Source organism: Vespa mandarinia, chromosome 9 (genome assembly GCF_050613455.1).
Source record: "Vespa mandarinia isolate Hongniang chromosome 9, ASM5061345v1, whole genome shotgun sequence".
NCBI classification, from domain to species: Eukaryota; Metazoa; Arthropoda; class Insecta; order Hymenoptera; family Vespidae; genus Vespa; species Vespa mandarinia.
This window is the reverse complement of record NC_140818.1, coordinates 7,644,922-7,667,336: the sequence shown is the minus strand read 5'-3', so window position 1 is coordinate 7,667,336 and position 22,415 is coordinate 7,644,922. Positions and strand designations below refer to the sequence as shown.

The following is a 22,415-nucleotide window of genomic DNA, read 5'->3' as shown; positions in this document are numbered from 1 at the left end:
CCGTACATGTGCAAAAGAATGCACTTATTATGATATTATAATAACTATTTCTTGTTTCTGTATTTTCTTTATCATAGTACAAACATTATGAGCATGTAATAAAACAGACATGGATCAAATCAATAGGAACGCAATAAAGTAAAAAATAATTGTCAGGGGTTCCTTTGTCTATTCAAAGTAATATCAATCATTGAATAGCATATTAAACAATAATTACTGCATGTTACAGAATATAATTTGTAATTACTAATGATCAAATATATACTATATATTAACAAATTAAAAATAAATGAATAATATTGATGAAATTAATAAAGCGTTTAAAATTTTGTCATAGGTTATAATTTCAAAATATCAACATTATTTCAGTAAAGAACATATTAACTAAATCACATTTTTTTTATGTAGATTTTGTAATACTATAAGCTATCAATAAAAAGAAAGTATAAACTGCAATTAATAAAACTTGCAACAGCTTTATAAAAGAAACCAAAGCTTATTTGTTCTAACACCTTCTATATCCGATTAAATATTATGATCTAAAACAAAGTTATTGTAACTTCGTTATTTATTTTCCTAAGTGATTGGAAATGCGATTTCAGATGTACTACACTGCACTAAAATGAGAGCAATATGTAAGAAGCTCTTTTAAAATGTAAAAATATTAAAATATTGCAATATTTTAATATATTATATTGTTTTATCACAAGTAAGAGATAAATATGACAAAAAGGATCATCATTTGCACATTTTCAAGTTTAGAAATTCTGAAATGTGTTTAGAGCAAAGATTTGTAAAAATCGATATCAACGTATAACATAGACGAATAATGATAAGTATTTCTTATCTAACTTGCAAAAATCTGGCACTTTCAAAAAGAGTAAGGAAATATTTAAAAACACATTTTCACAGCTGTATTTCTCTACATTTTGCTTTAATATTTTTCATTTATGATATTTTTTACATGTGTTCTCACATTCCTCATTCTTTTTGGGTTGATGACTTTTATATATTTTTGGTTTATTTCCTCACTTAAGAACAATATGTAAAATTCAACGCAATATCACTGAAATTAAATTTACATAAGTTTTAAACTGCATTAAATTGAAAGATGTATTTGCTGCAATTCTTATTCTGTCAATCATATGTAATTCAATATTCACATTCATCAGTTTAGTTTTTATATTTCTAAGAATTATGCAATCTAAACATAAAAATAATCTTCATTCATGGATTAATGAATATGTTCATTACTTTCTTGCAGATCTACAATGCATTACGCTAATACCGTAAATTATAATATAAACGGAAGTTGATCCGCCTGTTTTTCACGGAAGAGAATCAGTATTTCTTACACCAAGAGATTATTAATTACTAGTTTATCATGTTTTGAAATGTTTACTCTAATCTTGTGTAATATTATTACAATCCAATACATATACACATGTGTGTGTATCAATAAAATAAAGAACTAGCAGAAATGAAAATATTTCCAACACTGATTTCTCATGTTTTCTTTTTTTTACTCATCTGCTTACTGATCCTTGTTTTACCTAATCAGTCTTTATGTTTCTATTCTTGAAATTCTGAGAAACATAATTCTAGAATTGTTTCTTAAATTCATATACTAGAAAGAATTCATATACTAGTTAGCACAAAAAATTTATATAGTTTTATTTTCCTTAAAAACTTGTTTACTTCAGAGTAAGCTTAAAATAAGTAAGAAAAAAGCAATAAGTGTCATGTGTAAAATGTAGATGACACGTGTGAATGATACATAAGACTTCTCCAATAACACTTTGATGTATCATCATGTCTGTTTATATATATAAATTCTTTATTTTCTTTAAAGTTAATAATCAATAATTTAAGCAAAAGCAGGTTTTGTGGTATAGGACTACAAGCGAAGCTAGCAAAATTCAATCCAAATAAAAAAAAACTATTTATATTTCCTGTAGAAATGTGAAGAAATCAAGTTAAACCTAGCATGTATCTGCTTATGCGCAACTCTTCTCTTAAATATTTATTGATGGGTAAAAATTTTTCCAAATTCTAATTTTGCGTTATATAATTGAAAAAGATTATTAACATATAGAAACTTTTACATGTAAATTTGACAATAAACATTAAATAGACTAACTTTTGAATGATTGATATTAAGCGATATTTTAAATTATCTGTATTAAATAAAATTATCAAGATTTTTGAATAGATAACATATTGCATATAACATAATTAGATAATATATTTCTATTGAATAAAATTTCATTATTTTCATGCACATTTAAAAATTATCTTCTAATAATTAATAAATGTCTCACTCCTTTGTCCTATTGCGTCTAGCTCAAAAAAATTTGAGAAACTAAACTCAGTACAGAATATTATTATTATCCACATAGTATTATATGCAAATTGCAGAATATAGGAAAATATTTACTATTACTTGATTTAATTTTTGCAGGCAGTCTCTGAAAATTATTTTGTGATATCTAACACCATCTTTTATCAAGCTCAATTCCATTAAGTCCAATACCACATTATTATTATTCTACTAGGAAGAAGCACTAGTCAACAATATTTTCCATTCTTATTATTTCTGAGGTATAAGTTTAACGCATTTTCTGAATATGAAAATACGATTTTATAAATATAAGAAATTATTTTAATCGTGTGTAGGCTGTTTTTCTCTTATTAGAAAATTAAAGAGTATATAAACGTATTATTTATATTTTTTGATAAAATATTCTGTAAAATCAATAGTAAAATTTTTAAACAAATAAAAATAAATAAAAATACACAAAAAATTAAGGTTAAAGTGAATGAATATTCAACTATACTAATTAATTGTCGATATAATTAATACGAAGTTAATATTTTCTTTTTAAAATGACACTTTGGCACACACTCCATATAATATGATTACATTCACACTTTTCATACCAAAATGTATTAGTTATATAACAATATCTATTGAATAAAAAAAAATATATAACAGCTGCTTCCACAAGTAGTTGCATTCCAAATTAAAATTGAAAGCAACTTTAATTCTCAATCTGTTAAATAAAAATTCTTAAAATGAATTCGCTAGAACGTGACATTATTACTTGAATCAAATTAAAAAAACCTTGTTGACTAGTGTAGTTACTGTGAATTCAAAATCATTATACAATATACTGCCTAATATTCATGATAGGCGTCTTTGGTAAAATGGCAAAAAAATGTTTTATAAAAAGTCTTATAAACTTATGATTTTATACAGAAATGTATTGTATCATATCAAATATATTGAATTATATTTTGAATGTTATACCTTCCCTGATATCTTAAAAAAAAAAAAAAAAAAAAAAAAAAAAAAAAAAAAAAAATAAATAAATAAAAAAGAAACGATTATAAATTATGTTTCCTGATCTTAGTCATCACAAATAAATTTTAAATTTAAAAATCACTTTGAATACTCGTTAAACCATGTCACCAAAGATTTTTCAAGTAAAATGCATAACAGAGAAACGACCATATTTAAAGCAATTTCATTACTAGATGATTAGGGATCCCATCACCATTAAATTAGTTTAAGAAAACATATATTTTGGCGTACAAAAGGAATAAGGTAACAAAATTACCATTAATTGAAAGTAAAAAACAAGTGGAATAGTGCATGAGAACAAAAGAAAGGAGTGAGAGTAACAATAGCATTTTTGTCATTCCCAGGCAATTGATATGATTATTAAAAAAGTTCTTATAACTATACAACATATAAATTTAATATCATTCTGCATCATGCAGAAGTATCAAATATACCACATGTGCTTATTATTCATTTTAAAATTTTGCAATAAATTTTATTAAGCACATATTTTCGCAAAGCAATGCATGATGAGAAGTTGATTAAAGCAATGAAGAATTATTAAAAATAACAGGTTGTATGCATAGTTTAGCAAACAAAACTTATGATCTTGCGATTCATCTTATAAGCAACTATGTTTATATAGACATTTGAGACAAGAAATCATGAAAAAACATAAAATAAAAATTTTTTATCTTTATAGTATAGAACAAATTTGGATGAATTTCATATGATCTTTTATCTCATCTGTCACTGAATTGCCTGAAATGCAGTTTTCTGATTGTATACTTTTTGAAATCTTTATCTCACTATTAATAAAATTCTTGAAGATATAATAGATAAAGTAAAAGGTACTAAACACAATTATACTTAATTGCAAAAGATGGTAATAGTACTCAAAAGTAGATAAGATATATAGGATTGCTAACTAGTAACACATCACTTGCTCTTTAATTGAAATAGGTAAAATCGCTAGAAATACATTAAAGCATAACAGTGACTATATTAATCATATTTTTTCTCTGTTGCCTCCATCTGACACATTCACACATCACACACACAAGTAAACATACGTTCTCTCTTCCTTACTTTCTCTCTTTCTCTCTCTCTCTCTTTCTCTCTCTCTCTCTCTCTCTCTCTCTCTCTTTCTCTCTCTTTCTCTCTCTTTCTCTCTCTCTCTCTCTCTCTCTCTCTCTCTCTCTCTCTCTCTCTCTCTCTCTCTCTTCCTTTTTTTCATTCCCTTCTCTGAAGCATTCAGTATACATTAACAGTTATACATATAATCGAGCAGAATGGCTACATGCCATTTCGATCGTAAGACTAGCTGAGGCCTGTACTAATATGGACTGTGCCATTTGAAGGATTGAGAGCATTTAAGGTCCTTTAAGCATTCCAATAATGGAAGATTTGCTTTTAATATCGAAGCACAGTTATACAATGTAGAGGCCTCTATCCCCAGCTTTCATATTACCATTCAGAAACTTATTACGTCAGTTCAAAATATCCTTGAAATATTTAATTTCAATCTTGCTTCAATCGTGAGGCACATACCAAATATTAATGTTTTGCTGGTGCGCGGGTAACAAGAATATCTTCTATGCATTTATACGTAAATGTCATAACACATCAAGCTCAAAGGGCATCATTATTGCTGCCTAACTAAACTCTAGTCGGTATAATATCAGCTAATGAGTTCCTTAAATTTATATAGAGTAACTGATTTTATACCGACCAATTTTTTCAATGGGACAGCATTATTAATTTGCTCTATACATTCTATATATGCTTTCATATGTGTGCACCTCATATATGACCGATATAATCATGTTTGGAGCATATCATATTAAAGGATAATTATAATAATACATAATTTTATAGTAATATTCAACGTTAAATAAAGAATGTATTATGTGGAAAAATTGACTGGAAAGTATAGAATATTTTGAATTGTGTATTGCGTTATTGATCTGCTTGAGGAAGAATAGTTATATTTTCAGAACAATGCTGGGGTTCTGTAGGAGGCGTACCATCGTGTGAGCTTCCTATTTGTGGAGTGGCAGGGGTCGCTGGTTGAGACTGAGGGGTTCCAGTAGGCGCATATATAAGACGATATCCAGCTGGTAAAAAGAAGCCAGCATGCGACGTGCAACTGAATGTTTGAAAGTTTGCTAACGAAGGACCCTCATGATATTGAACATATCCTCCACTTCCAATAGAACCTGATATTGGTGTTGGTGCAACTAAAGCTCCACTTGCAGAAGAAGTAACGTTTGTTGCATCTGGTATTATTGGTGTAAATTGACATTGATTCGAATTTATAATCACAGGATTATTTACTGAATCAGATGTATCAGAGGTTTCGCTTGAATAGTTGATATTCTGTTGTGCAGAAATATTCTGCATACTTTCTGAAGGCACTACTGGAATTGGGATAACATAAGCATGTTGTATGCTGGCTGCTGTTTGTTGCTGTTGAAGTTGAAGTGGAGTTTGTTTAAGCTTCTGCATGGCTAACCTTAAGGTTTCATCAGTATCTGGACAATTGCTGATGCCTTTTTGTAATGGAGTTTGTGGGGCTGTGCTAAATGTTAAATGATCATCTACACCTGGTGCTCTTCCTTGTCCTATATTTACATAAATAGATATATCCCTTCTTTAAAAATTATGGTATAAAAAATTATATAATGAAAAGTTCAAATAAATATTTTTTTCAGAATTTATATTAAAAATTTGCTGTAAATAATACCTTAGATCTTCTTGTTTTTTCTTAGACATACTTATATATTTGGATAAATTATAAAAATTTGTAGTATGTAGAATATATAGATATATATATTTACATACATATTGCAACAGACTTTAATTATGTATATTAGTTTAAATTCTTACTATGATATAACTGACCTGCCGCTGCATTAGTAGCTACGGTGTGATAAAGAAGTGGATGATGTTGATGGTGTAATGCACTTGCTTGTTGTTGCTGCTGAATTAATAATTGTAGTTGTTGTTGTTGAAAGCGTTCTAATTCTTCTCGATGCCTTCGCTGGAGTATTTCTAATTCCATAGTTTGCCTAAATAATAAAATTTGTTGTAATCTTTTTTTGTTATATATTTTCTTTTTCGATAAATATTTTTTTATAAACTTATACCTTTTTATAAGTAACTGATATTCTTCACTTGGTGTTAAAGTTGATACCCGTTCCTCTTTCTCTAATTGTAACTGCATATAAATATATAATTTTAATATTATCATTATAAATATAATAATATTAATATGATCTTTTTACGCACAAATGTTATTATCATTACCTCTGCAAGTAGAGAATTACTTGTTAATGTTGCTTGTAATGGGGGCATGGACCCTTCCCGATTCTGTACCATATACGCTGCCGCCGTTACTATAACAATTAGAGCATATTTATTATATATATATATATATATATATATATATATATATATATATATATATATAATAAATCTTAATGATGCATTATTATTATTCATGTTGAATATCTTACTTTGTTGTTCATCAGGATGACACGGTTTAATTTCTTGTTGCTGTATATTTGATGTAGCAGAGCTTGGAGGTCCTGCTACTTTAGATACCATAAATCTTGAAATTTTTCTAACAGGTTGTGTTACAGGTTTCTGTTAACATCGAGATAATATATTTTTAATTGTAAAAAATGGTATTCTTGTATTTTATATGGCATTATATCGCGCAATACGCGATTATGTTTCTTTAAACAAATATTAGAAAACATAAAATACCTCAGAAACAGAATCTTGTAGTTCTGTTTGTACGGGTGTGTTCGTATCAGAGCGAGACTGCACAATATTTGGTGTAACAGTGGCAACAGGTACTGATGGAACTGTTGTTAATAAATTCTGTGTTTGTTGCAACGCTGGTTGTATCAACGGAGGATTAATAACAGGTACAGGAGGTGTTAACGGTTGAGGCGAAGTTGTTGGAAGTACTGGGCCTCTGTGATGAATTTTTGCTAATTCTTGTTCCAATTCCTGAAGGCGAGATCCTGGTCTTTGAATTCGTACTTTTATATTTTCTTTACTCGGACTCATGTTTTCAGGTCCTCCTTGACTTCCTGGTATAGGACTATCCAATGAGCCTTCCACATGCTAAATACAAAATATAAGATTATAATATTTAAAGAATTATAAAATCATTATTTATTTTTTATGTAACTTACAGATTGTGAAGATATAAGCTGAGAAGAAGCATCTTGATATGTTATTGGTCCTTCAGGATTTGTCACAACACTTGAATCAATACCAGCACTCGTAGAATGTATTGTAGTCTGAGGCGATAATGGACCCTTTAATTTAAAAAATAATTATGTAATATTAATAATAGAGTTATCAAATTTGTAATGTATTACCTGTACTATATTTTGTGAGGATGATATTGGCATACCAATATTAACCAACTTTTGTTGTAAAGAATGCATATATGCATCATATCCTCCCATTACTTGATGACTGTGAGGTGTAGCTGGATAACTTATAGGTGGTGTGCCAACATTTAATAATTCAGATGGTTGACTAGTTACTTGAACAAGTTTTTGATGTAAATCTGCTATTGTTTGTGGCCCAGTTCCACTAGTACTTCCCACACTGCTTATATCTGATACTTTATCCAATGAATTCTGTTGACTCAGTTTACGATGTTGATACTGCTGTTGCTGCTGCTGTGGTTGTATAATTTGTTGTTGCATAAATAAAGTAGGATCTACAGATTCTACAAGTGTGTGTTCTGGAGTTATATCGTGACTTGAATTTTCATTTTCCGAAGTTAATAACTGACAATCAGAGCTCGTACGTCTAATTCCACAGCCACTAGAGCTATCATGAACTTCTGTATCTAATATTTTTCCTATTTGCTGTTGTTCTGGAAGTTTTAAATGTAAATGAGATTGATCAGATATAGAAGCAGGTTCTACATGAACTTGATCTTGAGGTATTTGCTGCATTTGTGGATGGACAGGTGCTATTTGTTGTAGCTGCGGTTGAGTTTGTATAGGTTGGACATTTCGCATTGCCAGATTTTGAGGCAATATATTTTGGTTTGTAGAACCAATCCATTTTGTTTGAGAAGACATTGTATGAGTTGATACATTTTGTTGCAGAATTTGTAATTGAGAATCAGTTTGTAATGGAACATTTAACTGAGCTCCCTGTGGTAAAAAAGATGAACTTTGATGAGGTAACTGCTGACTTTGAAATGGTTGTTGAACGTTTTGTAGGTTTTGATGAACTTGATGCATAGGTTGGTTTGGAAAATTTTGCTGTGTTTGTGGTTGTATTGGCAATTGATTTATTTCAGGTTGTATAGGTTGGAAATATTGTTCTGATTGTAGTGCAGGTTTGTTGTAATCCATAACATTTGTATTAACAGCAGCTGTGTTAATATTTGGTTCATGAGTACTCAAGCCATGTGGTGTAGCAGATTTTGATTTTGGATTAGATAAGATATTAGCTAAATTTTGTGCTAAATCTGGAAGTGTAGAAGATACCTCTTTTGGTTTAAGCACAACTTTATGAGCAGATTCAGTAGAAACAATAGGATGAACTGGCACTGTGACAGGAACTGGCATATGAACAGGTATATTTCCTGAAACATGTACGATATTTTGAGGCATTGCTTGATGTTGCCCAGGATCTTGAACTCCTTGTGCTATAGGAGTAGAACTATCTTGTGGACCAATTTGTACATGTTGTACATGTTGAATAGGTGTATTAGACATCATTGTAGAATATCTTTTATCTTCAGATATATTAGCTACCTCGATAGTTTGAGATTCTGTTGACACATTAGACGTAGTGGAAATATTAGAAATCCTACGATTTCTTTCATCTACATTGGACTGTTGCAATTGTTGTATAGGTCCAGAAAGTATCACATATTGTTGATGTTGTTGTGGTAAATATTGATGTACAGGTCGTTGAGATTGCAATTGATTTTGTTCTGTTTGCATATGTTGTTGAGTTACATTTTGTTGCACAGCAATTTGTTGTTGTTGTATTATAATATTTGATTGCACAGTGGATTGATTTTGATATTGTGTTTGCGTATTTAAACCACCACTCGTTTGTATTTGTTGAGATTGCATTTCTTTTTGTGATATTGCAGTGAAATTTTGAACAGTCGACTGATGTACCTGTTGAGTTACTTGCTGTATAATTGGGGTACTAGGCATTATAACATGTTGATTTGATTGTACAGCACCTATATTTTGTTGTAATTGCCCTGGTATTGCCATCTGAGAAATGTTTTGAACTCCAGCAGTTTGTTGATTAAATTGTTGTTGTAAAGTATGCTGAGTACTATCCATTTGATCTACAGGCTGTTGTAGATTAGGTAAATTTATATCAACGTTAGATGGTTGTTCTACTGTCATAGGTTGTGTATCTGAAGTAGTTATTTCTGTTTCTTCAGATTTTGTAGTATCTACCTTCATAGTATTATTTATATTTTCTGTTATACCAGAAGCTTCTGTTTCACTTGCAAGTTGTTTTTGTTCAACCACAGGACTAACTAAGAAGCGAGATATCTTGCGTATTGGTGCAGCAGTTATTGTAGACGTTTCTATAGAAATTGCATCGGATGTTGCTATATCCTTACTCAGATCTTTTTCTTGAATATCTATAATTTCTTTTGATGTATCATCCTTCGTTAAATCATTTGTTTGAGATGTAGAAGCATTCAAATCTTCTACTTGATTTTGAGTGGATGCTGCTGGCAATTGAGCGATTGAAAAAGTATTAATATCTTCTTGAACGATATGAGTCGCTTCCAAAACTGTATCTGCAGATGTTACAGAAATTCCACTTTCTTGAGGATCAGTAAGATCACTTGGAATATTAGTTGGTGTCAATGTATCAGTATTTTGAGTAGATGTAGATGATCGTCTAGATGCTTCTGCTGATGTGCATTCAGTAACCCCTTGGCTATCAGTTGTTGGAACATTCTGTTGCTTATCCAAAGAAGAACTTGCAATATGTGAAATTATTTGATCGATTGGCAACAATTTTGTAGGAGTAGAAGTGTTTGAAGTTTCGTCTCTCTGAAAAAATATAATATCATTTTTATGAATATATTCAGAAGCTTTCAGGAAGTTTCGATGTACAAACATATATATATATATCTTATCTTATAATATATCTACTTATAAATAATATACTAGTAACGAATGACAAATAGGAGATATATAAATTAAACTATCACCAACACACATTCACGCAGCACATACGCACGTATATATTTGATACTATATATATTCTTCCTTTCCTTCCCTAATTATACCATTGTACAGATGATATGAGGTGCTCTGTTGATATTAAAAAACCATTATGATTGAACTGATACATTATAATTTACATAAAAAATATATAGATACTTTGGTTACTCATGGCTCGATAAAATGAGAAAGGATACATAAATAAATAGGAATATACAACAAAATACAGGAAATGGGAAAAGGAATGGCGGGGATGATGAACTCACCGAACGGTGCCTACGATGGACTTTGTACGACGATCGGTGACTGCTTTGACGAGTTAGCGAGCCATGTCTCACCTGCTGCGTCCAAAACCACATATACCAATTATATGTACACTCTTTCTATTATATCCAAAACATACATATTTTGCACCTAATCGTTCATATTACCATCACGCTCAATGGCTACTTTATTTAACTTTCATTGCTAGTTGCAATGAATTTTTACTTTTATCAAATTAAGGACTTTTATCCTATTTTCTATAATTTATATTATATTAAATGAATGTAATGTATAAAAATTATATCACTAAATTATCATGTGATTTTCTACATGATAATTACTTATAAAGTAATTGAACCGTATGTTCTATAATTAAATACCTTGTAAGCAGTGTAAATATCTGCAAAGAAACTATTTCATAGTTTGTAGATTTCATTAAAGTACTCCATTTTTACGATCTAAATTAAATATATTATTTTCTAGTAAAAGAAGAAACTATGGTAGATCTTAGTACCTTAGCTGTATCAAGACTGTGGTCTCGATCTCTTGGGCGACGACTTGTAACTGGACTACCACCGGCAGATTGATCTGGTGGACCATGGGCTACTAAAGGTAAAGCACGCGTCGGATCTAAACGTAATTGTTTCACGATATCTTCAATTAATTCTATAAACGTTTCACACTGAGATTGTGGTAGCAAATTTTCAGCTGCCTGCATAATAAAAAAAAAAAAAAAAATATATATATATACGTTATTATTATACCTACTACAGATTACATTCTGTAATATATTCTGAAATGCACATACCAAATTGTTAGCAATATCAGTAGGTACCATGTCATCTCGGTCAAATTTAAATGTAACAGTTTTTTGTTTACTAGTATCTAGCTGACACTCAACAGTCATAGATTGTCCTTCTCCGCTACTCACTGACAAGACTGTTAATTTGATACCCGGTTTCTTGCGTTTAGTACCAGATCGTTTAACTCTACTTCTTTCGGAAGTTGTAACATTTTCTGAACTTTCAGAAATAACTCTAAAGCATGAATAATATATTAACATGCATACATATATGTTAACATATATATTTATTTGAATTAGATATGAATTTACCCATCACTTGAAACTGCTGGTTGTTGTGGTACAGTATTTGTATTAGCAATTGGTATTTGTTGATTATTTAACTGTTCTTGATGTATAGTAGATTGTATATCCAATGGCAAAGATTGTACCGATTCCATAGTATCTTGTTTAGTTAAAGATGATCTGTCACTAGCAGATGTCTGTATAGGACCACTTATTCCTGATGTCAAAGGCATAGAAGTAGGTATAGAAGTAGGCATAGAAATGGGCATAGAAGTGGGCATAACAGTACCACTTTGCGAATATTGTAACTGCACTACTATATTTTGTTGAGATTGCGCTTGATGACCAGTATTAGAGAGCATTGAAGGGGCACTTTGAATACTAGGCATTGTAGAAGTTGCAGCATTTTGTACGTGAGTTACTGGTACTGAACTTTGAATATTCATTCCTGATGGTATTTGTGTCTGAACTTGTCCAGTTGGTTGCTGTATATATGATTGAGAAGTTGCAGGAGCAGTGCTTCCAGAAATATTTGTATGTGAATAAATCTGTTGCGCAGTCTGAGTAGATGCTAAAATTTCTACATGGCCAGGTGGATTAGTAGAAGTAGTATATGTGTGAAATATTTGTTGTGGCATATTTTGTTGATATAAACCAGAACTGGTATATCCTGCACTACTAGTTGTATTTTGTTGATAATATTGCTGACTTTGAATTGGTGGAGAACCAACTGGATGTTGATGTACTTGTTGAATATGTTGCATTTGAGATTGTGAATATTGTACTTGCTGCTGAGGCTGTGGCACTTGTTGATGCATATGCTGTTGTTGTGGCAACATCTGTACTTGAGATTGTAATTGTTGTTGAATCTGATGTGTTAATTGCTGTGGTACACTCATTTGATTTAACTGAATATATTGTTGAGGTTGATGCATGTGTTGTTGTTGCATTTGTTGCTGCTGCTGTTGTATCTGCTGTTGCTGCTGTTGTATTTGCTGCTGCTGCTGCTGTATTTGATGCTGCTGCTGTTGTTGTATTTGATGCTGCTGCTGCTGTATTTGCTGCTGCTGTTGTATTTGCTGCTGCTGCTGTATTTGTTGTTGTTGCTGTATTTGCTGTTGTTGTATTTGTTGTGTTACTGGAGGAAACTGGGGTTGGGCCTGAACATTTTGAGGAGTGGAGCATTGTGGCGAATTCGCACTCAAATTTTGTGGAACGTGTTGTGAAAACTGTTGTTGTTGATATGGCTGTGGTAATTGCTGATATTGTGGTTGTTGTTGATATTGAACTTGTTGTGCAGCTTGTGTTGCTTGTTGTATTTGTTGAGCCTGTTGAGGCTGAACTACTGATGTCTGTTGCTGCATAAGTGGTTGTTGAAGAGGCTGTTGAACCAACTGTACTTGTTGAGGTTGTAAACTATGCTGTTGACCTGCTTGAGAGGTTGATTGCAATTGTGGCTGTTGTAATGGTATTTGATTTGGTTGCAATTGCATTTGTACCTGACCTTGTATTGGTATGCCCATACCAGATTGAATCTGTTGTTGTTGTAATTGCATTTGCTGTAATATTAACTGTTGTTGTAAAATATTTTCAGCAGATGTAGTAGTTGTATCAGCTTCTCTATCTAAACGTTCTTTTTCTTCTTTAGCACGTCGCTCCTCCCTTTCTCGTAATAAAGCAGCTATCTGTGATTTCAACATTTTAGCTACTGCTTTGGCATCTTCTTCTAATATAAGACTCGATTTAGCCATTTCTGAGGCAACTTCTTCCGCGTTATCAGTTTGAATGTCGAAATCAAATTGAATTGCTTCATTTTCTTTATGTTTATTTGTCCGCTTTTTTGGATCCAAAACTCTTAATCTGAATTCTACACGCGATAATTCAGCATCTGCTACAGCTGAATCACGTGACACCATTTCCAATTTTAATCCAATATCATCCGCGAAAAATTCATGATTTAAAAGATCTTTAACCAGAGGTCGTTCTTCTTTTTTCAAACGAATGCACATTTCGATAATTTCACGTACTTCTGGATTTTCTACCTTATCATAACTCTGTGGTTTAACACCCTATGTCGAATAAATAAAATTACTTAGATATAATTTATTTATTATACATTCATAATTATATATATATATATATATATAATTTTCAAATATAAATATATATTTGAAAATAAGGAATATTTAAATATAGTTTAGTAATATGACAACTGACTAAAATTTACAAAAACAGACTGTAATTTTTGTAATATAAGAATCTATAAAAATTTACCGAAACAACACGTTTGTATATCTGCGCTGGACCTGTACATTCAGAATATGGGTATTCACTTGTAGCCATTTCAAGCATACACATTCCAAATGCATAGACATCAACCGATTCATCATAATGTTCTTCGTACATTTCTGGTGCCATAAATTCTGGTGTACCAATGACACTCTTTGCAAAACTCCGATTTTTTAATGTAGCCAATCCTAAATCACCAATTTTCACACTACCTGTAGTACCAGTGATGAATATATTATCACATTTTAAATCACGGTGAATAATTGGAGGAGATCTAGAATGCAGAAAACTAAGGCCTTTGAGGATTTGACGGCACCAAGATTTTACAACTTTTGGATTAATTTTCTTGAATCTTCTCAAATACCTAAAATAATAAATCAAATACAAAAAATAATAAATAATAAATACCTAAAAAATAAATAATAAATACCAATGTCAAGATAAAGTTTGTATTTAGGAAAAAACTAAGAATATTTTTCTATAAATTGAACTTACGTTTTTAGTGTTCCTGATGTCATAAGTTCTGTGACTAGTACAATATATTTTCTACGTGTAAGCGTGACTTCCCAATAATCATAAAATCTAACAATATTAGGATGTTGGAGTCCCTTTAACATTTCTGCTTCTTCTCGAAATCTCAGTCTTTCTGTTTTATTTAATTTTTTCTCCTATAAAGAGATATCATATCTTTTTTAAATATTAAAAACATATTTGCATGAACTATAAATATTTTACATTTCACAATGCTTCACTGACCTGAAGTTCACACCAAGCAACAGCTACTCCTGTTTGAGTATCTAAACCACGATAAACAGTTTTGAAACTACCACGTCCAATTTCTTCTTCAAATTTTAGGAACCTTCCATCAGGTGAAATACCTATTGCTTTTTCTTCATCATCATCGTCTTCAACTGTTTGTATTTTTGCTTTCATTAATAAATTACGTACTTCTTCCATAGCCATTGCTTTTTGACTTAATTTTTCATCTGCTTTAAAATTTTCATCGAGCAAAGGGCCAATAAAACCTTCGACAGTCTCTTCTTGTGTAACTCCTTCTTTCTGAGAATTTTTCTCTACATCTGTTTCTTCTTGTAAGTTTGTATCCTTCATAACTTCTATATCTGTATCCATTGGTGGAACTTTTCCTAATTTACTCAAAGACTCGTGAAGTGCTTGAGCTGCTACTATATCACTAATGCTAGTGCCATTATCATCTTCATCATAAATTGTTACACATTCATCTTCAACTCTTTGTGTCTCTGTTTCTTTACCTTCTGATTCTATCACTTCTTCAGAAACTTTGGATGTAACAAATCTGGAATTTTTTACTATCTCCTCATTTGATTTTTCTTTATTACAGTCTTTAGGCATTGATTCCATTTCTAAACTATTTACAGTAGCAGATTCAGAGCAATTATTAGATGATTTTCCTCTTGGATTTGCATTCAAAGTATTCATGGACGTTTCTGTGGACGTTGTTGTAGGATCTACATTACTTTTTATATCAATTTCTTCTATTGTTTTAGAATTATGTAATTTATTAACATCTTGTGGAATAGATTTACTTTTAGATCTTAAAGATTTGTCCCCATCATTATTTCTTTTACTTGCACCAGAAGACGAGGATATTTTTTTATTGCTGTGTCCAACAAAATCTTCGCTAACATTATCTTTTTTCATTTTTGGCTCTATTGTATCTGTTGTGGTACATTCTGGAATTTCTGTTGCAGATGTGTCCTTCTCGTTAATACCAGAAAACATTTTCGAGATATTATGTTTTAATAATTCTGTGCACTCTAAATGTACATTCGGTTCTATATTCACTTCATCTTTATTTGTTCTTTTCGATTTTACTTTACTCATTGGTGTGGAAGGTGTAGAACTACATCCTGAATATGAAAATCAATAATATTTTTCATTATCTATTATATATTATTCATACATTAATCTATATATAAATATTAAATCTTACCCGATATTTTGAACACATTTTCTGTTGCAGTAATAGCCTCCTCTGCATCACTAAAGCTGCGATCATTTTCATGATCTAAGGAGGATGAATCTTGACTCCGAGGAGACGACTTTTCTGAAATACGAGCAGATAAAACCTTCTTCTTAGAAGAAGGTGAACTAGTTGCAACACCGTTGCTAGTTATAGACAATGAATCTGCATTTTGATCAGCTCGCTGCATTCGAATTTGCTTTTTGCAGATTGTAGCAGAAGAGCGACTTATGCCTGATAGAGTCTATATAAAGAAATTTATATTCATTGAAATTTATTTTAATTTTCATAATATATTTATTATATGAAATATACCTTTCTCTCAGAAGAGCTACCGGAGCTAGAAGCAGTTTGAGAAACAATGGATAGCTTTCTTTGGCGTCTATGATTATGCGAATGATTGTGAGTTCTTTGTGTTGTAACAACTGTACAAGGACTTCCTCCTTCTTGAGAGGCTAAGTGGCCCACTGACAAACCAATGCCACCCTGGCTGCTACCACCCCCACTGGCCACCAGCTTAGGACATAAACTAGACAGGCCACCACTGGTACCACCTGATGAACGTTGCCTGTTTGTCTCATACCTAAAATTCAGTTAAAAGTCATGCTCAATTCTAAAACTTCATTTATGTTATGCAGAATATTAAGATAAAGCTTAAGGTAGTTCCAAACAAATCATAATATAAAGACATCTAACACATAAACATAAAAACAATTGTGAGTTATTTAAATAAACTCAAAATTAAACTTACATAACTATGAAAATAAGCAGTATTAATATGATCACTTGTTTTAATTAGATTAAAAAATTATATTTTGCAAAAAATTAAAAATGAATGTGCTTTTTTTATGGAGCAAAAAAAGAAAAAGAAAAAAAAAGAAGTACAAAGAAGCATGTATATAAAGGTGCATTACACAACTTTCTTAAACTTAATAGAAATATACGTAAATGTATACAAAATCAAACAACAAAAGAGTAATATAAAATTTTAAAGATATAATCTTCATTGTGGCATCTATCAAAATATTAAACTTATTTGCATTTAGTTATTAAGTTACTATAAAAAGTTAAGGTAGATAAACGTTAAGTTATACAAAAAAGAAAGAAAAAAAAAAAAAAAAATAAATAAATAAGTGTCAATGTAAAAAGCATGATTTTTGATACAGACATCATTATACCTGTCCTGCCTGCTGTGGCCAGATGAGAGAAGACCACGCACTGTATTGCCTATAGCTGCTCTCTTTTTAGCCTCCCTTTCTCGTTCTCTGTACCCACCAGATCCAGTGCTCACCTGATGTTCTTGACGAGTACTTCTATCAGTCTGGAAAAAAAAGAAAAAAAAAAAAAGAAAAAAAAAGAAAAAAAAAAGAAAAAAAAAGAAAAAAAAAGAAAAAAAAGAAGAAAAAACTATTATGACCAAATCATTCTACTGAAAAATTTTTAGGTATTTTTATATAAAAACTTTGAAAAGTAAAAGGAAAAAATTGTTAAACAACAATTGAATTACGCTATAACAAACTTACCTTAATATTTAAAAGTTTGATATTTAAATTAGAATTCGTGTTTGTTGGTACAGGACTCAAATCACAACGAACTCTTCTATGTGATTTTTCAACCACTGGTGACTCTTCCTCCAAATCTAATTGATTTCCAATCGCAAAAGCTTGAGTTTGTGTCAGCACAATATCTTCACTGCTGTGTTTCTGACTACTACGCACCGAACTCACTGCCTTGTTTTCATTGCAACATCTCGGCATTGCACATAACCAACTTATAAGAGTTTGCTGGTTAAAATGTTGATCAATTTTGAATGTTATTATTTTTACTTTTGCTCAATAGATAAGTAATTAATATTGTTTTTCTTCGATTTTTTTTTTTTTAAATAATTATGATGTAATGATTTCAAATAAGCCTGTCTTCAAAGATGCGAAGAATCGAAGAAATTTTTATAACGTTTCTTTTCCAATAATCTTAACTTTATACATAATTTCCATAATTCTTAAGTGTTAATAAATGTGTCATGCCAGATCACTTGATGAAATCTGAAATCAAATAGTAAAATCAAATTAAAAAATTATTAAAATATTAAAATATGTTAAAGATTAAAAATGAAAATATGTCAAAATTAATTAAAGATTATGTGAAATATAATTTTGTGCAACTATTTAGATATTACAAATAAACATAGAACACATATTATCTACGAAACAAAAAACTATTTACAAGCTATGTTCTTTCAATATAAACATAAAAAATAATATTTGCGTGAAAAAAAAAAAAATTTTTTTTATATTAAATAATAATCTATGCCAAAATATTTTTCGACTACAGCATTGTTAATAGTTGTTAATATTAAAAATACTATATTAATATTAGTATCATGGTAAAGGTATTATATACACAATTATGAGGTGTGGACAATGTTATCTATAATCACCATATAAAACACCTTCAAGACTCCAAGGTATAGTCTTTTAAATTATTTGCTGTCCTTTGTATATACCATTTTAAAACAAAAAGCTTGATATGACCCATTTAGAACTAAGTAACAAAAATAATCTGTAATATTAATTCTTTCTTTAAACTGGTTTTTAACATTTCACAATCTTATTGCAGGAATGGCTTTTAATCCAATAGATTTGTTGGCTTTGTGTGCAATAATGCAAAATCAAAATTATTGACATTTTAAAAAAAAATACTGCACACAACGAACGTGATTTTTTCAGTTCTATTTTGCACATAGGACTTCTTGAAACAGTTTTCTAATAGTGAAAAATAAATAGATTAAAGGTCATTTGAAGATAGAAAATTATCCTGTCCTAATTTTGGGTACATACTGCAACTCCACATTGTGTTTCTTCCATAAATATTCTGTTCAAAGCAAATATTTAATATGTTCAGTATATGCAACAAATATAACATTGTATGTGTATGTGTGTGTATATATATAATATTACACACATATGCATATATATATACATATATATATATATATACATATATATATACATATATATATATACATATATATATATATACATATATATATATATACATATATATATAAGTAATTGTTATATTAGTATAAGTTAAGAAAAATATTAAAAAAAAAGTAATATTTTCATTATTTACTTTCTAAAATATAGGTTAAAGTAAATTAAAAAAGATTGTTTAAAATATATATTGATCTAATTTTTTTATATAGTTAAAACGATAATTTAATTAATTATTTTTTGAATAAAAATTTATTATAATATTTATTTCAATTTAACAGTCTTTTATATTATCTCAGTGCTTTTTACGAATGTATAAGATAAGTGCATTTTAAGTGCACATAATACTTTTTGTATTAACTGTATCAATTATGAAGTGTATTTTAAGAGTATGAAATATTCTATATATATTTAATATATAGCTATTAAAATATTTAAAAAGATATTATGCATATGTCATAGAAAAAAAATGTAATACTAAAAGTTTTGTTATAACTTATGAATGTATTACTATTAGAGTTGAATTTTAAGTATTGTAATGATATATATAAACTTATTGAGACTGAACATTTGTATTGCTTATGCAGCTTCTATCTTGCGAAAATTTCTATACCACACAGATTATATAAATTTAACTTCATCAATAGAACAATGCTGATCACATCCACTTGCCAATAAATATAAGAGGAACTATCGTCGTTATTAGCACAGAAGTTATATATTACATACTATCTATAGTTTAAATCATATAGCAAAGATATGCAAATATTCATCTTAGTCCGGTCGTTTAAATTGCAACGCAAAATGTAGATAAACGGACCGCGAAGGAAAGGATTTACCACACTAAAGGCGTAGAATGTAATTAAGTATCATGGGACAGACTCGAAAAATGTTGACAGTATATAGTCGGTCGGTATATAGTACATCTTTACGTACATATATGATATACGTATCTCACAAGCACCATTGCGCCGCATGCTGTACGCACAGCGTATGCATGTACACACGAAGATAGAAGGAAGTAATACACTCGCACGCCGCAAATCAAATAACTGCACACAATCGTACACGCACATAGAGAGACACCGAGATAATGTGACATCTATCTCAAAAATATCGTGTCCTTATATATTTTACATATTGTCTAACCGCAAGAATTTTAGAGAAGCGTAATGGAAGTTAAATTTTTTCTATTTCAAGAAAAATTATGACTTTTTCATATATTTTTGACTGATAAATCTGAGCGAAAAGACTGTTGGTACTTGTCATGCGAAGACGAACAGTACCCTCATACCAATGCCGAAGCTATCCAAGTGAAATTATCGAATATCCAGTTTATTTTTAATATTCTCATTACCTCCGATATAAACCTGATCATATTAGCTTTGTGGTGCACTGACAAACAGCACTCGTAATCCCTTAATCTGCCGGTACTCACATTTGTGTTGCAGAAAATCTCCCGACTACACCCAAATAACCACCATTTTTTTCACTGGTTGCTACGCTCTCTTGCGGTACTATGCGCAGTACGATCGTCGACATTTAAGTCGCGTTCCGAAAGTAACTGCTCGACCTTCGATCACATACCTTTTTTTTGTGTAGTTTGATGCGTTATTTGAAAGATTTCAAAAATCCTCTTAAATTAATTAGATCGTTGAAAAAATATTATCAAGTATGAACCACGTATTTATATTCCTCTGATCGTCACCAATCACGACCAACGGTCAACTGCGACAACAACAAACTGAGACTACCACCAACAATCAGCACACCAACAACCACTACCATTACCAACAACCATCACCATAAAACTGCGACAGTCACAAACTCATTACAACTACGACCAATTGCAAGCTGGATTAGTGATTAACTTGAAGTAACGGTACTGTAACGGTAAACGTCTACATTTTGACCAATTGTTCTTATATATCTACCAGAACCTTGGCCAATATATTTATGTATATTTGTCAATACTGTCGAATAAATATGATTAACCGAACAAAAACGACCATAAATTTATCTGATTATTTGAATAAAAATAAGGATAAAAAGTAGAAGTACTGATTTATCTAATTGTTTTCTAATTTTTTATCTGAACCTTAGTCAATGTATTTATTTATGTTTATGGGTATTGTTCAACAGATAAGATTATCTGACTAAGGGCAAAGATAAACATATGATTAATTCGTTCTTAGTAGTATAAGTAAGAACCTAAAGTTTTACTAATATATTTAAGGATATATTCGTGTATAGTATTTAAGATTAATTATCTGACAAAGAGTAACGGTACTGCAACGGTAATTTGATAAAGTTTATGATCAAATATTCTCTCACATGACTACGTTATTTATTATTATTATAAAATCAAGATTAATCTGTAAAAGTATAATATTAAATATATTTAATCGATTTTAATATATAATTAAAAAAATTATAAAGAAAAGAATGAATAACAATGATGAGAATTAGTCGGTGTAGTTGCGACGCAGTCGATTATTCAAATCAGTGAATATTTGGCGCCGATAAGATTCGATGATACGAAGTTGATCAAATTAAATATATTGACGGAGAAAATATGTTAGAATATTAAAAATTAGAAAGAGCTTGTATTTTAAAAATAAAATATTACACAAACATATGTAATTATTTACAATATCCGTACAATAAAAAAAAAAAAATAATATCGTAATGAAATTGTACAAACTTACTTGATACATGCGTATATGTGATACTCAAATGATGTGGCAGCGTTAAGTATAATTTTAATTATATCAGAAATGTGTAACAAAGTATTTGATTTAAAAAATTGATACGATAGATCTAAAATATGACATATTATGTCATTTTGTATTATAGTTGTATGTAAGACAATTTAATTTATACTTGAAAATATATAGAAAATATATATCTTCTGTAAATCGATTTATAATACACTTTAAAAGACAAAAATAAAGATTTTCATTTTACAATTAATATCAATGATTATATTTGCGCCATCTACGTTGCATAAACGTATTACAAACGGTACGAATGTTTATAAAATTTCCCTAAACTAACTAGGGGGTTTGACCAATTCGCGTATTCGATCGCTGTAATGTCTAGGGAAATAATACAAAAGATAAGATTATTTAGTAAAGATCTCTTTACCACTAATTTTTAATAAGATGTACGTACAATTTTC

At 30.0% G+C, this 22,415-nt stretch overlaps 1 protein-coding gene across 6 annotated transcripts; it reads right to left on the bottom strand.

The window, feature by feature from the left end:
* Positions 1-47: 47 nt before the first annotated feature.
* Positions 48-21,056, bottom strand: Wnk (Wnk kinase). 6 transcript variants are annotated; one of them, XM_085659513.1, is made up of 21 exons: positions 20,673-21,056; positions 18,679-18,782; positions 17,765-18,283; positions 17,420-17,562; positions 16,557-16,824; positions 16,212-16,485; positions 14,996-16,128; positions 14,735-14,907; positions 14,225-14,603; positions 11,978-14,019; positions 11,672-11,900; positions 11,378-11,575; positions 10,866-10,940; positions 7,741-10,425; positions 7,552-7,677; positions 7,115-7,480; positions 6,862-6,991; positions 6,653-6,741; positions 6,493-6,563; positions 6,248-6,414; positions 48-5,967 (listed from the first exon to the last, which is right to left on the bottom strand). In XM_085659513.1, the coding sequence occupies exons 3-21, from the start codon at positions 17,996-17,998 to the stop codon at positions 5,303-5,305; spliced, it is 9,447 nt and encodes a 3,148-aa protein (XP_085515639.1). In that variant the 5' UTR covers positions 17,999-18,283; positions 18,679-18,782; positions 20,673-21,056; the 3' UTR covers positions 48-5,302. The 6 variants fall into 6 exon arrangements, with proteins under 6 accessions (XP_085515639.1, XP_035718839.2, XP_035718840.2 ...); XM_035862946.2 differs by lacking the exon at positions 18,679-18,782 and having other exon boundaries at positions 20,592-21,056; XM_035862947.2 differs by lacking the exon at positions 18,679-18,782.
* Between the last annotated feature and the right edge of the window lie 1,359 nt (positions 21,057-22,415).

Bases quoted from the DNA above. Each gene is read 5' to 3' on its own strand.
- Wnk (XM_035862946.2), bottom strand. From the start codon at position 17,998: ATGCCGAGATGTTGCAATGAAAACAAGGCAGTGAGTTCGGTGCGTAGT. The intron at 16,129-16,211 runs GTAAGATTTAAT...TTTCATATTCAG, and splicing joins AAATGTGTTCAAAATATCGG to GATGTAGTTCTACACCTTCC. The intron at 6,564-6,652 runs GTAATGATAATA...ATTTATATGCAG, and splicing joins GTAATTCTCTACTTGCAGAG to TTACAATTAGAGAAAGAGGA.